Source organism: Salvelinus alpinus, chromosome 24 (genome assembly GCF_045679555.1).
Source record: "Salvelinus alpinus chromosome 24, SLU_Salpinus.1, whole genome shotgun sequence".
NCBI lineage: Eukaryota > Metazoa > Chordata > Actinopteri > Salmoniformes > Salmonidae > Salvelinus > Salvelinus alpinus.
In genome coordinates, this window is record NC_092109.1 from 31655424 (window position 1) to 31666316 (window position 10893).

Sequence of the window (10893 nt, forward strand, 5' to 3'; positions counted from 1 at the left end):
TAACAAATTATGGGGGAAAAATAGTGACAAAATGAGACTGAGTTATAGGAATTAACAGAGGAGTGGAAAATAACTTACCATACAGTTTGTTGAGCACAGTTGAAACACCTCCCTTGGTCTTGATGGTGTGAATGAGTGCGTACTCATCATACTTAACATCAACGACACGCATGTCATTTTCATTATTCCAGCCTAGAGAGGGGTGAAAAGAAGATGAATATACACACATATTTGTGTGTGTGTGTATATGTATGTATGTATGTATGTATGTATGTATGTATGTATGTATGTATGTATGTATGTATGTATGTATGTATGTATGTATGTATGTATGTATGTATGAATGAGCAGGGTTCCAGGCGTAAGCAACATATGTTTTTTTTAGGAACTCAGTCAGGTCTCAACAAACAATTTATACATACACTAGATGACTAACAGGGGGCGATGTCTTGAAGCCATCGCGACTCCATCTTGGCACTCCCCCACCGTTGTAAAATATATTTTGGAAGCTATAGAAAGGCTTTTATAAAAGTATACATTTGCTTTTGAAACACTTATTCTATTACAGACACCTTAGTGCATACTTTTAAACTATATTATGTGAGCTAAACATGAAAAATGAAACATTTGAAAATAAAAAAACAAGTTTATATAATATTTTATATAATACTTAGAAAGTACTAATGTTACTGTCCCCACTACAACAACAAAAACACTTAAATACATGTAATGTTGTTACATTTATTCCTATGGAGGACTGCTTTTCTGAGGAGTGCCAATATGGCCATCCAGTGGCTTCAAAGTCTCTCATTGCCTAATACATAGCATCAGCAATCCAGGGTTTACATACATCATTGGTAAGAATAGTAGAATACACCAGGTGCAATTTGGTTGTGCATCATCAGTTGGGGAGCCCCCATTGATTTTGTTAGTCATTCTCACTCAGACCATATTCATATTCATTTATAACAAAGTTTGTTATAAAACTGCAAAGTTTTCTCTCTACCCCATGGCCAAATGTGTAGAATTGCGGAAAATGTACTTTAAAACTGCAACAATTTATCTTCGCCCCATGGCAAAATGTGTAGAATTGCAGGGAATATTTCTCTACACTGTCTAGAGGGGGCCACTAAAATGTTTTGCTGCGAGGTGGGGGCCCCGTAACCAAATCTCGCTTAGGGCCCACAAAAGGTTAGAACCGGCCCTGTGTGTGTGTGTGTAGGTTCTAGACTTACGCTGGCTCTTGAAGATGAATTTCCCAGGAAGGTTTGTCTTCTCAGCCAGGTGGTTCATTCTCCAGCAGGAGCCATCAGTGCTACAGAGACAATACAGTTCATGCAGAAAGTCTCTCTCTCTCACTCACTCACTCACTCACTCACTCACTCACTCACTCACTCACTCACTCACTCACTCACTCACTCACTCACTCACTCACTCACTTACTTCAGGCTAGCATATGCCATGTCCAGGTCTCCTTCAACAGTTGGGGTCAGCATGGCGGTGCCCATCTTCATGCCGGCCCTGTGGCTGACAAACCACTGGGCATTAGTAGCAAATCCAATCAGGTACCACTTTCCTGCAACCTGAAAAAAAAATGCCAAGATTAGATTACAACACCTTCTCATTCCTGTCTGTGGGGTCACAGAATTTTTCGATCCTAAATCTGTGAGAGCTGATACTGGAATATCCCTGAATCATTTATAAATGAAATTCTCAATTTGAAAATGTGTCACTAGAATTCCCACATTTCTCTTAATCATTTCCGTTTGTATCACAGTTTATTTTTTGTATTTTTTCAGTACATTTTTTCTCTATAATAATCTCTAGTTTGGTCCTCATCATTTGATTTTCAATGTATCCATGATTTGTTAATCCCTCTCTTCATTCTCTCTCTTACCCCCTGCAGATTGAAGTCTCCTTGGGGCAGAACCTCAGCGGTGACAACCAAGGAGCAGAGCAGTGCTCCTAGCGCTCTCAGCAGCATGGTCGTCATGGCTACAGCTGAGCAGGGTCAGTATCAAGAATTGTAAAGTAAGTGGTTGTACGAGGAAGAGGACAGAACAGGAGATCTGTTTTTCTTCGCTGCCTCTCACTCCTATATATACTGTAGAGCATGAGCTTACATAACCACCCCCCCCCCCCCCTTCCCATACACAACCTGCTACCTGTCACCATCTCTATACCACACCCCCTAGACACACATACACACACACACACACACAATACCAACGGGTGGAGATGGGGCTTGTGGGGGGTGTGGCCGGGACCTCCCAGTCACTCCTCCCTCTATAGAACCCTGGAGGTGGGATGGGTTCAAACAGGAGCAGCGTCCCCCCCATCCCCCACAAAGACAGTGATGAACAATGCAGTGTCTGCCTCTCCAGTGCTTTCTGTGGGCAGGAACCAGAGAATCAAAACTAACTGTCAGCACTTTGGATGGTAAACAGAGCTCCCCCTAACACACAAGCCCTGAATCTCTTTGTGTGTGTGTGTGTGTGTGTGTGCGCGCGTGTGTGTGGTTTAATATTACATCTAACTATCAGTGTAAAACCTTGCTGGAAGAGGTAGAGCAAGCCTTCATGTAATCTCAGTTTGATTTATCTCAGGTCAACATTTTTAAATGTATAGTCCCTTCAAAACACAACCTAATATGATTCCCCACTTATCTTTTTAGGAGATCTATCCCTTTAAATCGGATACTGCTTCAGGCAAGTAATTCTTATATAAGTTCTAAAACACGAGATGTTGTAAGAAACTATTTTCCAGTGGTACATTTTTCACTCTTTGACTGTTGGACTTAAGGTAAGGCGATAAACATACTGGGATGGAACTCCTGAAACAGGTGTGGGCAAGTCTATAAGTCACAGACACACCTGCAACCCACATACCTTGCCAGTTGAAACAGTGGTCTGGAAACCATGAATCAGTCCAATATTGAGAAATCAAATCAAGAAATGTTCTCAGTATCTAATGACAATATTTGTGTGCTGGAACATTCTCTTATTAACAAAAAATGTAATTGTAATTGTAAATGTAAATGTTAAGTTTGACATAAGGTTGCCACTTATGTATGGATTGTAGTCTACTGACTGAACCTGCATGTTTGAGTATTACTATGTTATGTTCTAGATTAACTAGTATGTACTATGAGCAAGAAAATGGACAGTCATCAATTGTACTGAATCACTATAAGATAGTGTGCCACTATGTTCATACTGACAGATGATAGACTCAGTTTGTGGCTTGACTGCGGAAGCTTCAAAATATTACTGCAAGTCTTTTCACTCCAACTTTGCACCCAGCTGCACCGTAGCATATTCCATGAGGAAGATGACCTCTGCTGTCCATCTACAGTATTGACATGGTGTTCTTTAAATTGAGGACAGAGGAGAGTACAAGTCTTTGAATCATTAGATGATAGAATGCAGAACATCTGTTACAGGGGTATTCAACTCTGACCCTACGAGGTCCGGAGCCTGGTGGTTTTTCTGTTCTACTTGATAATGAAATTAAATATGCGTATTAATACACACGTGTACATGTGTGAAATAGGACACATATAAGCACCGACCTAATTATATATTTTTTATTAAAATCCCTGATAAATAGCTGACTGTAGGGATAAAGGACAGGAGGAAACAAAATGAGGGAAACTAATCAGACAACGGTCCACTCTAAAACGTTCACAGTATGTGTATGTTGTCTTCATTAGGTTTCTATCAATTTTACTACGCTCACCTGTCTTACAGACACCATTAGCAATAACTTTTTCTAAATTGAAATATCAGAAATGATTGTTTTAATCACTGATGAATGCCAGACAGACAGACAGACAGAAAACAGGCAGACAGGCAGACAGAAAACAGACAGACAGGCAGACAGAAAACAGATAGATTGCTCGTCAAAGTCAACCACTTTATGAAGCCAGTTCATCACTGAGGGCAAAAAAGTACAACACAGTAACTACTGTACATAGTCAACCCTGTAAATATGGATATGACATCATCACTTCCATGATTGTAACTCACCTTACTAGAACTAAGACAAAAGAAATACCATTAGTTTTGTCCATAATATCAGAATAAATACTTACATCTCAAATGTTCATTTACAGTGATGTCCTCTGTTACTTTAGCTAAATAAAAAATAGAAAACAATGTTTGTTTAATGATATAATTCAAGTGCACTAGAAGTGTTTAATTATTGTTTAGGGACGGACATAAGAAGTCCCTAAAATCACTGTTTAAGGTACAGAAATAAATATTGCATGTAGGATAATCGGTTGCCCTCATCCAGATCTTTGAATCCAGTTTTCTATTTAAAAAGTATTTACAATGCCACTAGTGTCTGCAGGAGACACAACCAACCACCTCATGAACAAATTAATGGCCACAAACAACCCTTAAAAATATGGATATGAAACGTAACAGTTTGAACATCAAGGCTCTCAATTCTTAATAAAGTTTTAATCACCACACAGTGTCACATGCAAGGAATCACCCAGAAAACACAGTGGTGGTGGTGTGGGGGAGAGAAACAGAGAGGAAGAGTACACAGGCAAACAAGTAAAGTTATAACGTATGACTCCCCCGTGGCTTCTTGAATCTTCTTCACTCCTCTGGGTATTTTAATGACATCCTCTTTTTCTTGGTTTTGCGTTTCTCCATATAAAAAAAATATAAAACAGGGAAGTCCCGTCAACTGTGAGTCAGTCACTCAAGGTTGTTTCTGTAGCCTATCCTGTAACACTTATCATAATCACATGATTATGTCCTGAGTGTCATGCTGCACACTATGTTATGTCATACTCGCCAGCTTCAGTAAGCAAGACAACGCCACCACGAGCATTACGATCAGCATTGACCTTATTCAAGGGTGCATGCTTTTTCCCTTCCTGTACTCCCTGTTCACCCATGACTGCCTGGCCAAGCACAACTCCAACACTATCATTAAGTTTGCTGACGACATAACGGTGGTAGGCCTGATCACCGACAACGATGAGCCAGGCTATAGGGAGGAGGTCAGAGACCTGGCAGGGTGGTGCCAGGATAACAACATCTCCCTCAACGTGAGCAAGACAAAGGAGCTGATTGTGGACTACAGTAAAAGGAGGGCCAAACACACCCCCATTCACATTGACAAGCTGTAGTGGAGCAGGTTGAGAGCTTCAAGTTCTTTGGTGGCCCATCATCAACAAACTATCATGGTCCAAACACACCAAGACAGTCGTGAAGAGGGCACGACAACACCTATTCCCCCTCAGGAGACTGAAAAGATTTGGCATGGGCCCCTAGATCTTCAAAAAGTCTAGGTCCAAAAGGCTCCTTAACAGCTTTTACCCCGAAGCTATAAGGCTGCTGAACAATTGGCTACCTGGACTGCTGCTACTCGCTGTTTATTATTTATGCATAGTCACTTTACCCCTACCTACATGTTCAGTATCAGCCAAAAGTCTGAACAAACCTACTCATTCAAGGGTTTTTATTTATTTAGACTATTTTCTACATTGTAGAATAAAAGTGAAAACATCAAAACTATGAAATAACACATATGGACTCATGTAACCAAAAAGTGTTAAATCAAAATATATTTAAATTTTAGATTCTTCAAAGTAGCCACCCTTTGCCTTGATGACAGCTTTATAAACTCTTGGCATTCTCTCAACCATCTTCAACTGGAATGCTTTTTCAATAGTCTTGCAGGAGTTATGCTGAGCACTTGTTGGCTGCTTTTCCTTCACTAAGCGCAAACCAGATGGGATGGCGTATTGTTACAGAATGCTGTGGTAGCCATGCTGTTTAAGTGTGCCTTGAATTCTAAATAAATCACTGACAGTGTCACCAGCAAAGCACTCTCACACCTCCTCCTCCATGCTTCACGTTGGGAACCACAGATGGGGAGATCATCCGCTCACGTACTCTGCGTCTCACAAAGACATGGCGGTTGGAACCAAAAACCTCAAATTTGGACTCATTAGACCAAAGGACAGATTTCCACTGGTCTAATGTCCATTGCTCGTGTTTCTTGGCCAAAGCAAGTCTCCTCTTATTGGTGTACTTTAGTAGTGTATTTTCCTTGCAGAAAGTTGACCATGAAGGCCTGATTCAGTCTCCTCTGAACAGTTGATGTTGAGATGTGTCTGTTACTTGAACTCTGTGGAGCATTTATTTGGGCTGCAATTTCTGAGGCTGGTAACTCTAATGAACTGATCCTCTGCAGCAGAAGTAACGCTGGGTCTTCCTTTCCTGTGGCGGTTCTCATGAGAGCCAGTTTAATCATAGCGCTTGATGGTTATTGCGACTGCACTTTTTCCAGATTGATTGACTTTCATGTCTTAAAGTAACAGACTGTTGTTTCTCTTTGCTTATTTGAGCTGTTCCTGCCATAATATGGGCTCAGTCTTTTACCAAATAGGACTATATTCTGTATACCACCCCTACCTTGTCACAACAGAACTAATTGACACAAACGCATTAAAATGGATAGAAATTCCACAAGTTAACTTAAGGCACACCTGTTAATTGAAATGCATTCCAGGTGACTACCTCATGAAGCTGGTTGAGAGAATGCCAAGAGTGTGCAAAGCTGTCAAGGCAAAGGGTGGCTACTTTGCAGAATCTAAAATATATTTTGTTTAACACATGATTCCATGTGTTATTTCATCACTATTATTCTAAAGACAAACCCAGGAATGAGTAGGTGTCCAAACGTTTGACTGGTACTGTGCATATTCTCTCAATTACCTCGACTAACCTGTACTCCCGCACAATGACTTGGTACCGGTACCCCCTGTACAATGTATTCGAAAAGTACTCAGACCCTTTTACACACACTTGTCTATAGGAAGGTCAGAGACTTTAGCAAATTTATTAAAAATTAAAACTCAAATATGACATAAGTATTCAGACCGTTTACTCAGTACTTTGTTGAAGCACCTTTGCAGCGATTACAGCCTTGAATCTTCTTGGGTACGGCGCTACAAGATTGGCACACCTGTATTTGGGTATTTTCTCCCATTCCTCTCTGCAGATCCTCTCAAGCTCTGTCAGGTTGGATGGGGGGTGTTGCTGCACAGCTATTTTCAGTTCTCTCCAGAGATGTTCGATTAGGTTCAAGTCTGGGCTTTGGCTGGGCCACTTAAGGACATTCAGAGAATTGTCCCGAAGCCACTCCTGCGTTGTCTTGGTTGTGTGCTTAGGGTTGTTGTCCTGTTGGAAGGCGATCCTTCGCCCCAGTTTGAGGTCCTGAACACTCTGGAGCAGGTTTTCAGCAAGGATCTCTGTACTTTGCTTCGTTCATCTTTGCCCCGATCCCGACTAGTCTCCCAGTCCCTGCCACTGAAAAACATCCCCACCACCATGCTTCACCGTAGGGATGGTGCCAGGTTTCCTCCAGACGTGACACTTGGCATTCAGGTTTCATCAGACCAGATAATCTAGTTTTTCATGGTCCGAGAGTGTTTTAGGTGCCTTTTGGCAAACTCCAAGCGGGCTGTCATTTGCCTTTTATTGACGAGTGGCTTTTATTTTATTTGATCATTCTAGTGGTGTTCACCTACTCTCTTAATCTGGTGGCTTATACAGTAGGAGATTTACTGAATGTACAAACTTTAACACCTGCTCTTTCCATGACAGACTGACCAGGTGAAAGCTATGATCCCTTATTGATGTTACTTGTTATATCCACTTCAGTGTAGATGAAGGGGAGAATACATGTTAAAGTGTTTAAGCCTTGAGTCTTGGATTGTGCATGTGTGCCATTGAGGGTGAGTGGGCAAGATAAAATATTGAAGTGCCTTTTAACAGTGTATGGTAGGTGTCAGCCAAGCGCACCGGTTTGTGTCAAGAACTGCAATGCAGCTGTTTTTCCACACTCAGTCACCTGTGTGTATCGAGAATGGTCCACCACCCAAAGGACATTCAGCCAACTTGACACAACTGTGAGAGTAATTGGAGTGGGGGGTTCCTACTCAATATTTGGAAGGTGTTCCTAATGTTTTGTACACTGTATTCCTCTCCTCCCATAACCCTCTACTTTTTATTCCCCTCAAACCCCCAAAGACAAAGGGATAACTAGCAGTTTTCAGCTTTGTGTTTGTTTTGGTGGAATGTGGCATTTAACAGGTAAAAGCTGCCATCAGCCAATCATGCTGTCATTACAAGTTGTGATCACCTCTTAGAATGGTTGCAATCCGTGAGTTGCATTCAGTGGACACCCAAATGTTTACAGCAAAAAGAAAAGCAAAACTATGCAAACCGCAATTGATGCTCCCTTTCCTGTTGCCAACATTTCATTTTGATGTCCAGAACCAAAAGTATTTGCATGCGTCTTTATCTTAACACAAAATAGGTTTTCAAATAGTATAGAGCTACAAACAGAGGCTCCTTTACAGGAAGGAAAACTGTACCACATGAAGGTGTCAAATCACTTCCTCCAGCTGTACTGATTTTAAGGAGACCTTTATTTGAGGTCCTTAATTGGAATACTGCACTGTATTTAATCTTTTTTAAATAAAAATGAATCAACTGAATCTCTCCCCGAAATGTACCGTGCAATCATGAGAAACATGTTAGTCACTAACCGCCACAGATTGACAAAAACAAGTCTGCTGTCAAATTTGTATTTATGTTCTAACAAAAGCCATTTAGTCAAAGGTGTAGACAGCTTTTAGTACAAAAGACAGAAATTTACCAACAGAAGTATACAATACAGGTGACCATAATAAAGGGTACACATGATCCAGGCATGGAGTAGAGGTGTGGCATCCCCTGCAGGGAGTTACAGGTAATCAGAAAAAAACAATGGGGTCATGGTGAGCTTTGGGAGTCTGTACGCCATGAAGCTCCAGTTTCCCACCAGCGTGGGGTAGAGTTCTATGGACCCGCAGGTGCACAAATTCATCTCCACCAACATGGACCTATGAGAAAAGGATGGAATAGGGGCCGGTGAGTGAAGAATAGGTGATGGGAGACAGGACTCTGAGTAATGATCTGTTTGTTTAGAGTTCACATAGCTCTTCCAGTATGTACATGTTCACTCCACAGGAGGCTGCTGAGGGGATGAAGGCTTATAATAATGCCTGGAATGGGGTAAATGGAATGACGTCAACCACATGGAAACCATGTGTTAGATACCATTCCATTAATGCCGTTTCAGCCATGACTATTAGCCTGTCCTCCCCAATTAAGGTGCCACCACCTGCCTCACTCCCTATAACTTTTTGATGCAGTCCAATGATTTGAACCCCACACAGGGGTTGTGAGGATGTGGCAGGCGGTCACCGAGCTTGAAAACAAAATGTATTTGTTGTAGTGGGGACAGTAACATTGGTACACTGAAAATGGTTAAGGAATTTAAGGATTTAAAAATACTTTCGTGTTCAGTTCACTTAATATAATTTAAAAGTAGGCCTATGAATTAAAGGTGTCTAATATAAGTCAAAAACAAATGTAGACATTAATCAATGCATTTCTTTTATAGCTTCCTAAATCTTTTTTTACAATGGTGTATGAAAATTGCTGTGCGGTGGCATCAAAACACTCCTTGTCAGTCATCTAGGATTAATACATATCATTGAGTGAAACTGGTGACATTTAGTTTTGCAAAAATAAAAAATAAATAAAAAATTGGCTAGAAATTATATTTATAAAATTAAACATTCTCACTTTAATGAAGAAGTTGGTCCCAGCCACAACTTGTGTTGTGAATGTTTTGGCAGCAAAAACGTCAAACTTCTTTCCAGCTTTCTCCTCTGCATATGGCTTCATCTAGAAACATTTAAAAATACTCAGGCAATGACTCAATTGTTCCCACAACATCCAAAATTTCCTCCATATAGCCTACGCACATGCACACCTACAGATTGAAGGTTTACGATAACACACACCACTGTAGAGCTTATTATGCAATAAAAGGTTTACAATTACACCTTCATCAAGTCTGAGTCTCAATTCTGTTAAAAATATGAGGATGTTCAGTGGGACAGATGAGGAACGCGCAACTCCGTTCTTATATCGAGGCGGAGGTGACAATTGATAACTGGTCACGCGATTTTCTAGCAACGTTGAGTCATCATCAGTCGATACTAGTAATAATGACGATTCTGAAAAAGCTTTCCTGCATCTGTTTGTCCTGTACAACTGCGATCCTTCCGCAGGGTGCTGAAATTCATAATTTTAATAAATACTTATTTCGAAAACCACCGACTTTTTCCTAATTTGTATTAATCAACTGGAGACGAGACGTTGACGTAGTAAACTGCGATTCAATTGGGACTCTGGCGCTGAGTTGAGCAACACATAAATCGGTGGTTGTATTCGATAAATGTTCATTAAAAGTATGAATTTCAGCACCCCGCTGAAGGACCGCAGTTCTGCAAGACAGACATAGGTACAGGTAAGTGTTTACATACTTGTAAAAATATAAATTATCAAGGAATGGGAACTCAATGTTGTTAGCAAATCGCGCGACCAGTTATCAGTACTCAACTCTGCCTCGATAACGGAGTTGAGCGTTCCTCAGCTAGACTATGCAGGATAAATGAAGGAAATATGCTCACCTCATCGCAGATTTTCTGCACTTCGGGTGTGGCATCCTTCGCCTCGGCGGTACCGCCACACTTCATTACGATTAATTGCAGATTTAAAGTTACTTACGACTGAAGTATTTCACAAACGGATTTAAACTTCCTTATTTATATTGTCACATCACATGACTCGAGTCATGTTTTTTTTTAGAACGTACCATTATGTTTATGAAGTGGAAAAACAGCCGCTGCATCCTTTAATGAAAAACATAGGGCACTTAAACCAAGCTTTAACATTTGTAGTTAATGCATGTTTGAATTCATATATTGTGTCATTTAGGGTATATGTGACCAGAAAGGTGCTCTTT

At 40.7% G+C, this 10893-nt stretch overlaps 2 protein-coding genes across 3 annotated transcripts in view; both read right to left on the minus strand.

The window, feature by feature from the left end:
• The window catches only part of LOC139551806 (palmitoyltransferase ZDHHC23-A-like), a 44335-nt gene that overhangs the window by 1023 nt on the left and 32419 nt on the right, over positions 1–10893 (minus strand). The window contains exons 1-4 of one of the 2 annotated variants that reach the window (XM_071363164.1): positions 1898–2083; positions 1444–1583; positions 1236–1315; positions 79–192 (exon numbers count right to left, since the gene is read on the minus strand). In XM_071363164.1, coding sequence (XP_071219265.1) covers positions 79–192; positions 1236–1315; positions 1444–1583; positions 1898–1993 — 430 coding nt within the window. In that variant the 5' untranslated portion in view covers positions 1994–2083. Of the gene's footprint in view, positions 1–78; positions 193–1235; positions 1316–1443; positions 1584–1897; positions 2084–10893 lie in introns of those variants that run through there. The other variant, XM_071363165.1, reaches the window with a different exon arrangement.
• LOC139551808 (cystatin-B-like) lies at positions 8607–10860 on the minus strand. Its single transcript, XM_071363167.1, has 3 exons — positions 10559–10860; positions 9666–9767; positions 8607–8917 (listed from the first exon to the last, which is right to left on the minus strand). The coding sequence occupies exons 1-3, from the start codon at positions 10622–10624 to the stop codon at positions 8789–8791; spliced, it is 297 nt and encodes a 98-aa protein (XP_071219268.1). The 5' UTR covers positions 10625–10860; the 3' UTR covers positions 8607–8788.